Raw genomic sequence first — 14,192 nt, forward strand, 5'->3', positions numbered from 1 at the left:
ATGCTCATATAATAAAAGCTTAATATTCGCTATTATTAGTAGTACTTTTCTCATTAAAACAACTAAAATATGTAACATTAGAGATTGGTTATTTCTGAATAGTCCATCATGTGCCATCATAAGTTAAAATTTTTCAGCATATTTACTGATATGGAAAGAGATTCACAATATAAAAAACTAAGTGAGGAAAGCATGTTACAAGATGGTATGTATTATATTATTCCACTGTTGTTAAAAATGTTGATTCTAAGTTGTATAATTATACTTGCCCATATATGTAGGTATATACACACATACACAAACATATACACATACAACTACACAAAAAGGGTCTTAATAAACCAAGATGTTAACTGTTATTTACCAACGGGAGAGTAGAATTAAGAATATTTTCCTAATCTAAAATATGGCACAAATGAACCTATCTACAAAACAGGAACAGACTCACAGACACAGAGAGCAGACTTGTGGTTGCCAAGGGGGAGTGGGATGAGGGAGGGAAGGGCTGGGAGTGTGGGATTAGCAGGTGTAAACTATTATATAATAGGATAAATAAACAACAAGGTCCTACTGTGTAGCACAGGCAACTATATTCAATATCCTGTGATAAACCATACTGGAAAAAAATATTAAAGAAAAAAGAATGTCTATATGTGTATAACTGAGTCACTTTGCCGTACAGCAGAGATTGGCACATTGTAAATCAACTATACATCAATAAAAAAAATTAAATTAAAAAAAGAGTATTTTCCTAAATTTTTGCTTGTCTGTGTCCTCTGATTTTTCTGAAATAAGTATGCATTTTTAATAATAAAGAAAAAGTTATTTTATTTCAGTTCTGTTCAACTCATTATTAGAGTTTTGTATTTAGCTCGCTAATACAGATATCTGACTGGCTACTTTTAATCACTGTTATCTGTTTCAGTTAGTATAAACAATAGCCATTTTGAGAGACTTTTCTGGGCCTCAGTTTCCTCATCTTAAAAATTTAGGATCTGTACTGGAATAGTTAATATTTACCAACAGGTTTCTGTAACTTCCAAAGTCAGCATGAAATCTCATACTGAACTAATGTGTCAAGCTAGTATTTGTATTGCGGGCACATGAGAAATATAAAGTTAGGCAGACTCTTAGGTCAACATGTTTCAATAATCCCCAAAACATTTAAATTTCTAATGTGCTACACAGAACTGGGGTGGGGAAGAGTATAAAAAACTGTTCAAACAAGTGACTGTTTTTCATAAAGGTCACAATCCTTGGAAGATGTGATAACTAAGTGCCAGATGAATTAAACATGAATAAAATAATTAGATTTTGTTCACTACTGCTTCTTTCTAAAACTATAGGTCAGAAATCTGATCAAATGTTATTGAACACAAACAGTTCAAGAAGCTGGTCTCACCTCACAGTTCCTTCAGATACGTTCGGCACTGACAGGGTTACATCTAGTGAAATCTGACACTGGCCCCTTAAGATGGACATCATCCTTAACGCTTCCACTTCACTCCTGGGAGCATTTACTGAAGCACAGCCTAAATAAGTTAGTTTGCTGAAAACTACACTGTCCTCATCAGCCACTGGTGTGAAAGGACTAGACCCTTCAGAATCTGAAAGAAACAATAAGGAGGTGATTATTTGCACTTTGATATTTTGTTGACATGAATATCAAGTAAAAATCTACAAGTTACATTTAGGTTCTAAAATTAAATACTAATAAGAGAATATGCCATTGCCCCAGAAGAAATGCCCATTAAAGCCAGAAATCTCACACCAGAACTCTGTCACCAACACTAAAAATTTTAGGCATGGCTGTAGTCTCAATCCCAAATCTAAACGGTGACCTGAGACTCAGATCTGATTTACCTTTCTGACTCCTCTAATTTGTTTTGACTTTATAATTTACATTTAGATCAAAAATACATTTAGTATTTTACCACCCTGAAAAATCCTATCTCTGTCTTCTTTCTGATCTGCTCTGTTATAATTATTTTTCTCATTCATCATTGTAGCTACTCTATCATGTTCTCTCAGTCCCCTTGCTTTCCCTTTCCCAATAAACATCTACAGTTTTAACACCCTACTTTCCCCAAAGCCTTTATAATTGCCTTTTTTCTCCTTCCTTGCTACGTCTTTCAGCTCCCTTTTTTCAACTTGACAACTATTCCCGCCAAGCTATTAAAGGCCTGGGGCAAACATCTCTTCACCAAGCATTATTCCTCTATTTCTCCAACACTATACTCAAATTCCTTCTTTCCTGGAAAAAGATCCTTAAATACTCTAAGACTCCCTCAATGTCTTATAGCTACTGTTTCTCTTTCTGTGGTATAAATGACATACATTTAGAGTGGACATATGTATATGTATAATTGATTCACTTTGCTGCACACCTGAAACTAAAACAACATTGTAAATCAACTCTATCCCAATAAAAAATTTTTTTTAAACTGACATACATTTAAAGGGAAATCAGAATAGTACATACATTTACTCTTCTCACATCCCCCTAAATCTAGAATCTGAAGATTCTAGAGAACATAGATAATGGGTTTTGCTCGCTTTGAATCAAACCTAGTACAGAATGGACACTCAAATATTAAAAACAATAACCTTCAGTTATGCAAGCAATGCAGCAATCCTAACCTCCTTGTCCAGGTTTCACTGGCAGGCTCATCTCTGGTTTCTGGAGCCCTACTAATGACACAGGGTTAATGGTGGATGAAGCTGAGAGTTGATTAGAAAGAGGCCCATCTCCTTCGCCATCCAATTGTGACCTTTCCACAAGCTCCTTGTCCCCTGGCTGGTCGTCCATTGGAGGATCCATCAGCACATCTGCTAGCTCTTTTTGCAGCTGCTGTTCACTTCCATTCCCTATAATCTAAGGGTCACAAATATATGCAATCAACAAAATGAGAGAGGCCAGTACTGATTTAAATGGGACCACATCTAGAGAAAATCATCAGCAATTCTTTTGATATACAGATATCTTCTGAATGTCTTTAAAAAACAGAATAAATCAAGATCTATAATAAATAAGAGCTGCAGCTGCTCTCTTAATTCATACAGCTTTTCATGAAAAAGTGTATAGTGAATTTGAGACCAATACCCAGAAATATATGTGATAGTCTGTCAATTTTATTAAAAGTTTTCTACAGTGTCCTAAACTAATTAACAACTAAAATATTTGTAATTTTACTTGTATGATGAGAAATAAAGCTTGTTAAGAGGAGAAGCTTCTCGGACTTGCCTGGTGGCGCAGTGGTTAAGAATTCACCTGTCAATGGAGGGGACACGGGTTTGAGCCCTGGTCCAGGAAGATCCCACATGCCGCGGAGCAACTAAGCCCATGCGCCACAACTACTGAGCCTGTGCTCTAGAGCCCGCAAGCCACAACTACTGAGCCTGCGTGCCACAACTACTGAAGCCCGCGCGCCTAGAGCCCATGCTCCGCAACAAGAGAAGCCACCACAATGAGAAGCTCGCACACCAAAACGAAGAGTAGCCCCGCTGCTCGCCACAACTAGAGAAAGCCCACGCGCAGCAACAAAGACCCAACACAGCCAAAAGTTAATTAATTTTAAAAAAGAGGAGAAGCTTCTCTTATGCTTAAGGAAAAGGGAAAATGTGTTTGCTCCTGAAAATTATCAGTAGAAACATACTTATTAGGTAGTAAATCATCACATGCATTTTTACCACCCTTGCTATAAGTTAAGTCTCCTGTATTTCTGAGGGAGACTTCACTGACATAAATAGTTCTTAAAGTTCTGAGACATTTGAATAAAGCTGGGGAGATGTACGTATAAAATGACCCTGAGGAACAGAACCCTTTTCAACGTCAAGTATTTTTCTAGAATCATGATGGTTTATTATTAGTTGCTCAACAAGGAAGTAAACAAGTGCAGAATCAGGTGGAGAATCAGGTGCCCAACGCTAAGGAAAACCACAAGTGACAAAACCCAGTATTGTCACCAAATGCTTATTCAAGAAATACTAGAAAAATTAACAAGAGAATTAATTTACGAAAAGGAAATCATGATGAAAAAAAAAGTGTGCTAATTTAGGAGGGTTTCTGAAGACTAAAACCTGACAAAAAGTTAAAATGGGTGGGGCTATGAGATTGTTAAAAGACAATGAGGTCTTCCCAGTAAAATTAAGACACAGTTAAGAAGCAAAATTCCAATAACAGAGGTACTCTGGACTACTAAGGAACCCAGTTCAAACATCTTTTGTAACTATAAAATTCAAGTCCCTTTGGCTGTAAACTATGATTGAGAAACAGTCTTAAGTCTTTTTTGCTTCATTTTCCCAAGGAAATTCTAACATGTCAGCTATTCTTGCCTTGGAAATAAGGGCCGGAGAGGTGTTCAGTCGCTGGGTTCAATGACAGCATCTGTTTTTGTGAACTTCCTTTTATATTCAGAGTTACTGCTATTGGAACTACAATTCAGTCAAATAAGTTTAACTCTTTGTTATGACTGATCCTATACATCACAAGTGTAATCAAATTTCTTTTTTCAGAAGTTCTCCTTTCAAAAGTTTTTGAAAGCACCTAGAAAACAAACTAGAGCTTAGTTCTAATTAACCTCTTATTTTTTCAGAACTGGACAAGAAATACTGCAGGAATCACCTGCAGGAAATAAAAGATAGCCTAACTGAATCTAAACCATTGTCCAAGTGGAAGGAGAAATAACATAAGTAGGATATTTACAGCTCCCTAAAAACAGATGAAGAAAAGATATTAGACTCCATGTTTAAGCAATTAGTAATTATAACTGGGAAGGTTACCATTAAAGAGCAAACTAAACTGAAGACATTTTACATGCTATGAGGTACTGTTTTTTCTTTGGTATATAGGCTAAATAAACTCAAGTTTTCTTTTGGATAGACTACCTCCACTGTAATATATTTACAAACCCTGAAAGAAACATGTTTATATGTTTGCCTTTTGTGTTTATACATGTTTATCTGCATTCTTCCCTTGTTTATAAAGTCTGTAAACGTAAGAACTGCCTTCTATTTCCTTAACTCTTCCTTAAAGGGTAGGAAAAAGTAATGCACACACACAAAAATGACTTTTAAAAGCTGCTTAAAAATAGCAACCTAACTTATGCTTTGAATAATTAGGTCCAATACAGTACTCAGCACTTACCATGTTAGATCATTTGTGCACCTTCAATCCAATTTCATACTTAACTATCTGTCACATAATTTAATACTTATCTCAATTAAGTTTTTTGTTTTTTAAAAGACAGTCAATTAATCTTCCCTAGGCTTATCTGGGAAACACTCAGCAATGCTTTTCAAGGTTCTCAAGCTTTGGCATGCCTAAGAATCACCTGGTGAACTTGTTGAAACACAATCTGTTGGGCCCTAACAAGAATTCCCATTCAGTAAGGCTGGGATGGACCTGATAATTTGAATTTTTAAAAAGTTTCCAGGAGATGGTGATGCTGCTAGTCTGGAGACCACACTCTTAGGAACCAACCTTAGATTAATGGTTCTTAACCATGACTAAACAACACAATTACCAATATCACCAGGGAGCATGTTAAAATTAAAATACCTGATCCTCCTTCTATCCCCTCACCTCCTACCCTAGCAACTAAATCAGTCTCAGAGATAAAGCCTTGGCATATGCATTTTCAAGAACTTCCACAGGTGATTTACAAAACAAGTGGCAGGCCAGATTAGGCCAGCAGGCTATAGTTTGTTAACCCCTCGTATAAATGAACAGCTTAAATCAGCAACTGCTTGTCTGACTTCTTGTCATAACAAAAATAAACTCATTATTAGCAGGGCTTTCTGTTCCTTGCTGCCAACAGCATTCCTAACAGATACCACGATGATCTCTAAAATAAATGTAGTTGCAGGTAAAGTAATCAAGACATGGTATTAGTGAAAGGACAGATAATACAGAACAAGGAAACAAAATAGAATCCAGAAATAGACCCACACATACATGGCCAATTGGTTTCAACAAAGTTGGCCAGATAATTCAACAGAGAAAGGTAATAAAATAAAACAAATGGTGGTGGAACAATTAACTTGACATCATACATATGCAAAAACATCAATGTCTTTATGTCACATACAAAATTAATGCAAAATGGACTGCAGATATAAATGTAAATCCTAAAACTATACTATTTACAGAAGAAAACACAGGAAAAAAATCTTTGTAATTCTGGGACACAAAGATTTCTTAGGACATAAAAAGTATGCATAAAAGAAAAAAATGAAACGCACTTTATTAAACTAGAAACTGCTGCTTGGAAGACACTGTTCACAGAATGAAAAGACAAGCCGCAGACTTCAAGAAAATATTTACAAATCATATGTCTGATGAAGGAATTATATCCAAAATATCCACAGAATTCTTATAACTCAATAATAAAACAAGCAACCCAATTTAAATAAAGGGCATTTCACGCAAGAAGACAATGCAAATAAGCATTTGAAAGACACTCGGTATCATTAACCATTAGGGAAACTGACACCACTATAGGATGCCGCTATACACCTATAAGAATGAAAATTAAAAACAAAACAATCCTGAAAATACCAAGCGCTGGCAAGAATGTGGAGCAACTGAAAAACTCTCATACACTGCTGGTGGGAATACAAAATGGTAGTCACTTTATGTAAATTTTATAAAGTTAAACATACACTTATCTATGACTCACTCCTAGGTGTTTACCCAAGAAAAATAAAAATACATGTCTATACAAAGACCTGTCTGTGAATGTTTATAGCAGCATTATTCATAATTGCCAAAAACTGAATACCAAGTAAATGTTTATCAGCTGGTGAATGGATAAACAAACTGCCACTGATACTAAAATAACATGGATAAATCTCAAAAGCATTATTCTAAGTAAAAGAAGTGGACACAAAAGGCTATATACTGTATGATTCAATTTACATGGCATTCCAGAAAAGGCAAAACTATAGAGACAGAAATCAGATCACTGATTGTCAGAGGCTGGGAAGGGGAAAGATGAATGACTAAAAAGAACTATAAAGGGATTTTCTGGAGTAATGAAAATATTCTGTATCTTGACTGTGGTGGTCGTGGTGATTACGTAAGAGTTTACATTCATTAAAGTTCATAGAACTGCATACCTAAAAGGGTTGTATTTTACTGTGTGTAAATTTTACCTCAATAGACTTAAACTTGGAAGGGGATATTCATAGCGGGAGAGGCTATGCATGTGTTGGGGCAAAGGTTATATGGGAAATCTCTGTACCTTCCTCTCAATTTTGCTGTGAATCTAAAACTGCTCTTTTAAAAAAGGCTATTTTTTTTTAATAGAAAAAAAATGTGGTTTCTATGAAAGATGCAATTTGAGAACACAACTGTTCCTTTTCTCTACATGCCCCTCAAAAGGTGTTCGTCCAGGATTCTGTTTTTGGCAATAACTTCATTTTACAGATTTTCCTGTGCCATTTCATCCAATCCCAATGATACATAAACAATCCCTAATATACATCTACAACCCCTCCCTGTCTAATGGACAGACACCTTCAGCTAGATACTCCAAACTTACGTCAAAACTTAACTCTGATTCTCTCCCTGTATCTTTAAAAAAAAAATTAATGAATTGCACTACTTTCCACTCAGTTACCAAATGAAGGATTACAGTCATCCTTCACTCCTCTCATTTCCACACTACTCACAAACCCTACTGCTCCTTGCTCAACTGCCCATTTTTTTCCTTCTGTCTCTCTGCATAGCTAACACCATAGGAATCTCTTTCATTTTACATAAGCCTACCTACTGGAAAGGTAGTAGTTTCCCTTCCTTCTTTCTCACTCCCCTCTGATTTATCATTCATATGGCCATTCAAATTACAAGTGCAAATCTTAGTTCTGATCAAGCACTGCCTTATTTTTATACCCTCCCATGTTTCCTCAATGTCCATAAGATAATGCCCATATTCATCACTATGTTCTATGAGTTTCTCACAACTCTGCCCAATTTACTTTTCCATCTCTTATCTGTCACATCAAACTACTCAAAACTCCCCAAGACACACCATAAACCTTTAAACATCTAGACTTTGCACAGACCGCTCCCTTTCCTGGAAAGTCTTCCTCTCCTTTGCCTTTCTACTCTTAAAGACCAAGCTTAAATCCTCTGAGAGATCTTAAGCCTGATATATGCGGTTTAATCACTCCCTCCTTAGAGAGTGCTATCAAAATATTAGTATACTTGTTTATTCCAGCATTGCTACTTGTTTTAGAGAATATTTGCTTAGTGGGCCTCTTCAGCCAGACTGGGCATTATTAGATAGCAGAGACTGTTTCTTCAATTATCTTTATATTCCCAAAGCTTCGGGTAGCTGAGGGTACAGAGTATATCTACCATACATGTTTAATGAACTGAATTTTATAAATGCCAAGAATAAAAGCCAAAGTATTCTTTTATCCAATTTGGATATTGGGTGTTCTACAGATTTTGGTTTAGTGCTAGAAAAGGAAATCTGAAAGATTTTAGCTTTGTTAACGACTTAAAAATAAAACAAAAACAAATACCATTTCCTATTATGAGTGTCATTAAAGTATCATTAAACCTGAACATTTTATAAGTGTCATTAAAGTTTAACATTTACCATAAGAATACTGGGCAGGACCAAATAGCATGCTACAAAACGCAAACAATTATCTTTATTTTGAAACCCAAAAAAGACTTCTAACTTAATTTAGCCCAAATATAAAAATAAAAAAGCAAAGCCGATATGTACAGATAATACAACTAAGAATCATATTTAGATTTGTGTTCATCTCCATGTAATCTTTAAGAAGAGGAACGGAGAGTTCTTTAAAATACTCCTGAATTGAGAAGAAAAAAAGCATTAAATAGCCAAACATAGACATGAATGTTTGCAAGGACAGAGACTATTCAGTGAATGATTTATTCATAATTCTACTTACAAAGTAGAGTAGTGGTAAACAAATCAAAAACAAAAAACACAACTGGAACAAGAGTTGGCTTGTGGCACAACTCCAGGGGGCACCATTCACATCACAGGCTATGTGAACAGCACCCCCCTGGGATTGCACGTGTAGCTTACACAACTGTACTTAGTAGTCCTACTTGGGCTCCACAATAAGACAGATCTGAGTTGGGGACATGCCTCTAACACTAACTCTACTGGCTATGGACAAATTAACCTCTAGAAGCCACAACTGTCTCATCTCTAAAATGAGAATGTTGGACTTCCCCGGTGACACAGTGATTAAAAAATCCGCCTGCCAATGCAGGGGACACAGGTTCAATCCCCGGTCTGGGAAGATCCCACATGCCGTGGAGCAGTTAAGCCCGTTCGCCACAACTACTGAAGCCCACATGCCACAACTACTGAGCCCACGTGCTGCGACTACTGAAGCTCACGTGCCCAGAACCCGTGCTCCGCAACAAGAGAAGCGACCTCAACGAGAAGTCCGCGCACTGCAATGAAGAGTAGCCCCTGCTCGCTGCAACTAGAGAAAGCCCACACTCAGCAACGAAGACCCAGTGCAGCCAAATAAATAAATAAAATGAGAATGTTAATACCTATCTCACAAGACTGTCATGGTTCAATGATTCAGTAATATGATCACTGGACACTTATTATTTACGTTATAGGCAGGCACTGAATCGTGATTTTTATAGGGATTGTCTCACTTCTCACATCACATTACCTGCCAACTAGTAAGCATCCAACTAATATCTCCCTACCCAACTTTCAACTATTTCTAAATAAACGCTGGTCCACCTACGGGAGGTGAAGTGAAAAAAACAAATAATGGGCTTTCCTTTATTAAGCCCAAATAATGGGCTTAACCGCACAGCGGTTGAGAGTCTGCCTGCCGATGCAGGGGACACGGGTTCGTGCCCCGGTCCGGGAAGATCCCACATGCCGCGGAGCGTGAGCCATGGCTGCTGAGCCTGCGCGTCCGGAGCCTGTGCTCCGCAACGGGAGAGACCACAACGGTGAGAGGCCTGCATACCGCAAAAAAAACAAACAAACAAAAAAAAAAACAACAAATAATAACTTTTAAAAAAGTAGTTCTTCCACTTTCCTTGGTCCAAAGAAAACTAAGAACACACCCACTATTTATGTGCAAAAGAAGCATTACTGGAATAACATCTGTCCTTTCTAAATAATATCAAATAAAGGTAACAATTTGAATGGTAGAATTGGCTACAAGCCCATTTCCTTGAGAGCAAAACTGCATTTATGGAATCAAAGGACAAAATGTTCCAAAGGCAATAGCCAGTCATTTCCTGGTCTTAATTTTCTGCTTCTAACTTTATAGCTCCTGTTTCCCTTCACTGCAACAATACCAACTAGGCTCTACTTGATTTACCAGTTATAAAAAGCTACTTTAGGCAGTTTGAGATGCTTTTACAGTAGAGATTTTATGTCTTCAAGAAAGCATGCTTAGGAAATGAAAGTGTGTGCTAGAAAAATCCACAATCAGAAAATTAAAGATAAATTCCTGATGATCTACAGTTCCCACTACTTGTGTCATACTGCAGTGAAAATACAAATGAAAATGGTTCAAACTAAGTAATTTTACTCAGTTTCAGAGTAAGAGCTGAACCATTTCAAAACAAGTATATAAATCTTGTCTTATCAGAAAGCAAGGCACAGGGCTTCCCTGGTGGCGCAGTGGTTAAGAATCCGCCTGCCAATGCAAGGGACACGGGTTTGAGCCCTGGTCTGGAAGATCCCACATGCCGTGGGGCAACTAAGCCCGTGTGCCACAACTAATGAGCCTGCACTCTAGAGTCCGCGAACCACGACTACTGAGCCCACGTGCCAAACTACTGAAACCCACACGCCTAGAGCCCGTGCTTCACAACAAGAGAAGCCACTGCAGTGAGAAGCCTGCGCACCGCAACAAAGAGTAGCCCCCAGGGCTTTCCTGGTGGCGCAGTGGTTGAGAGTCCGCCTGCCGATGCAGGGGACACAGGTTCGTGCCCTGGTCTGGGAAGATCCCACATGCCGCGGAGCGGCTGGGACCATGAGCCATGGCCGCTGAGCCTGCGCGTCCGGAGCCTGTGCTCTGCAATGGGAGAGGCCCGCGTACTGCAAAAAAAAAAAAAAAAAAAAAGAGTAGCCCCCACTCACCGCAACCAGAGAAAAGCCCGTGCGCAGCAACGAAGACCCAATATAGCTAAAAATAAAATAAATAAAAATTAAAAACAAAAAAGCAAGGCACAAAAAAATCAGAAGCCCAATTTGGATACTGGAAAGCATAGTAACTAATCTCAAAGGCACTCACAGATTCTTTCTGTGATCTTTGACAAATCACTTTGTACCTCATTTATAAACCACAGTTGTTCTGAAAATCCATCTCTTTATCTTACTATATAAAAGAAGGACCAGAAAAACAAACTAAAATTACCGTTAGGAATTATTAACATTAATTTAAAAAGGGAAAGGAACAGAACCTTGTGAATTCATCTTTAAAAGTCAACTGGGGGCTTCCCTGGTGGCACAGTGGTTGAGAGTCCGCCTGCCGATGCAGGGGACACGGGTTCGTGTCCCGGTCCGGGAAGATCCCACGTGCCGCGGAGCAGCTGGGCCCGTGAGCCATGGCCGCTGAGCCTGCGCGTCCGGAGCCTGTGCTCCACAACGGGACAGGCCACAGCAGTGAGAGGCCCGCGTACCACAAAAAAAAAAAAAAAAAGTCAACTGGGACTTCCCTGGTGGCTCAGTGGTTAAGAATCTGCCTGCCAATGCAGAGGACATGGGTTCGATCCCTGGTCCAGGAAGATCCCACATGCCACGGAGCAACTAAGCCCATGCACCACAACTACTGAGCCTGTACGCCCTAGAGCCCGCACGACACAACTACTGAGCCCATGTGCCGCAAACTACTGAAGCCTGCGTGCTGCAACTACTGAATCCACGTGCTGCAACTACTGAAGCCTGCGCGCCTAGAGCCCGTGCTCCGCAACAAGAGAAGCCACCGCAATGAGAAGCCTGCGCACCACAACGAACAGTAGCCCCTGCTCGTCGCAACTCGAGAAAGCCCGTGCGCACCAACGAAGGCCCAACACAGCCAAAAAAAACTAAAAAAAATGTCAATTGAAGAAGGACCCAAAATACTTATGAATGTTTTGCTAAATAATGGGATTATGGCTAGGTTTTACTTACTTTTCTTATTGTCTGAGTTTTCTAAATTAAGCATATATTATTTTTATAATTACAGAAAAAAATGACAAAAAGGCTATTCACATCTTGGGAGAAAAAGAAAAGCAAGCACATTCAATTCTACTGCATGCAGTGGTCCCGACTCCAGGCTCTTTCAAGCCTCTTGATCTTTCCACATGTCACAGACTCTCTTCTTTGGGAAATTCTTAATGACTCTTTAATGCTCTGCCGAATTGTTACCTACTCTATGAAAACCTTTCTTTTCTTCTTCAGGCAACAATTATGTTCTCATATAATTCTGCTCATATCTATATTCCAGCAATTGATGCATTTTGTCATGATGACATATTTACTTAAGTGTCTCCCCCGCCACCAGTCTGATCCCCTTAATTAAACTCTGTGTTCATGGTTCACTAACTTTGCTTGAATAAAAGATCTGCATTTTTGGGGCTTCCCTGGTGGCGCAGTGGTTGAGAGTCCGCCTGCTGATGCAGGGGACATGGGTTCGTGCCCCAGTCCGGGAGGATCCCACATGCTGCAGAGCAGCTGGGCCCGTGAGCCATGGCCGCTGAGCCTGCACGTCCGGAGTCCGTGCTCCACAACGGGAGAGGCCACAACAGTGAGAGGCCCGCGTACCGCGAAAAAAAAAAAAAAAAAAAGATCTGCATTTTAGAGGACAAGATCAACTGACTCCAATACAATTTCAGAAACTGAGTCAGAAGATTAGTCTAGGCATTACTAAGTGAGAAGGAGTGACTTCTGTATCTGCTAACTACTTTAATAAAGCCTGGCAACTTTTCTCAACCAAAATAATGTCAGCTGGATTTTTCAAGAAGAAAACTCTATGAAGGTTAAAAAGCTTAAAAAAATCCTCTAACTGAACTTTCTGCCTCAGCAGTACTATCTCATCAATGTACCCCAACCAACATTTAAAGAGTATCTTTGGCTAAGAGCTAAAGGGTGTAAGATTCCTACACCAGGGAAGTGAAGCAGAGAAAATGCAACATGTTCTGAACTTATGGAAAATTCTCAGATTTTGATGTGAGTTGTCATAAACATTTCATAAAGAAAAATACCTGTGTTTTTAATAACTACACTATCACATAAAGCTTTCCTTTAAAGGGTTTAACTGAAGCGTTATCCTCTTTGAGAAGCCTTCCCCGACTCCTCCCCCAAGCTGAGATAAGTTTCTACCTGCTCTGTTCTATAGCATCCTTTTGTTAACCTTTATCACAGCACTGATCTAATTATACTCATGTTGAAAATTAAATATGGCCACAAAATCTCTACAGTTCCTCCATCAAGAGATATAGTCTATTTCTCTAATCCCATGAATGTGGGCTGGCATTGTGGCTTGCTTTTCTACAACAGAATGTGGTACAAGTGACACCATGTAACTTATAAGCTTTAGCCTTAAAAGAGGTCTTACAGCTTTCATGTCTGCCCTAAGACCACCATGCTGTGAAGAAGCCTAAGTTGAAAACCACATGGAAAGAGAGACCCAGTCAAGGCCAGTCCCCAGCCAACGCACCAGCTAAATGAAGTTGTATGACCCTAAGCAAAACTAGCAAAACTACCCAGTCAATCCATAAAATCATGAGAAATAATAGTTTTTCAAACCTGAGTTAGTTTGTTACAAAGCAAAGACTAGTAGAAATCACTGCAACAACATTTTTAACAAGTGTCATCTACCCTAAGCTATAAGCATCTTGAGGACATGAACTATGTCCTATTCATCTTGATTCTCATTCAGCCTTTTAAGAACTGCTCTTTGGCTGTGATGTTCTACAGTTTCACTGTCATCCTGGTTGGGACTCATTCTGTTTTTTTAAGCTGAGGGTTTATCTCCTTTATCACTTTCGGAAGATATTCAGCTATTATACCAATTTCCTTCTCCCTCATTCTATTCTTTTTTTTTCGGTTGCGCTGCGCGGCATGCAGGATCTTAGTTCCCCGACCAGGAATCCAACCCGTGACCCCTGCAGTGGAAGCACGGAGTTCTAACCACTGGACCGTCAGTGGTCCCCCCTCCCTCATTCGATTTTT

The 14,192-nt window shown here is 38.9% G+C and overlaps 1 protein-coding gene across 1 annotated transcript in view; it reads right to left on the reverse strand.

The window, feature by feature from the left end:
* The window catches only part of RABGAP1 (RAB GTPase activating protein 1), a 136,761-nt gene that overhangs the window by 106,187 nt on the left and 16,382 nt on the right, over positions 1–14,192 (reverse strand). Inside the window, exons 2-3 of the mRNA XM_060014185.1 lie at positions 2,641–2,875; positions 1,403–1,607 (exon numbers count right to left, since the gene is read on the reverse strand). Of these exons, the coding sequence (XP_059870168.1) occupies positions 1,403–1,607; positions 2,641–2,875 (440 nt within the window). The remainder of the gene's footprint in view (positions 1–1,402; positions 1,608–2,640; positions 2,876–14,192) is intronic.

Source organism: Delphinus delphis, chromosome 6 (assembly GCF_949987515.2).
Source record: "Delphinus delphis chromosome 6, mDelDel1.2, whole genome shotgun sequence".
Taxonomy (NCBI): Eukaryota; Metazoa; Chordata; class Mammalia; order Artiodactyla; family Delphinidae; genus Delphinus; species Delphinus delphis.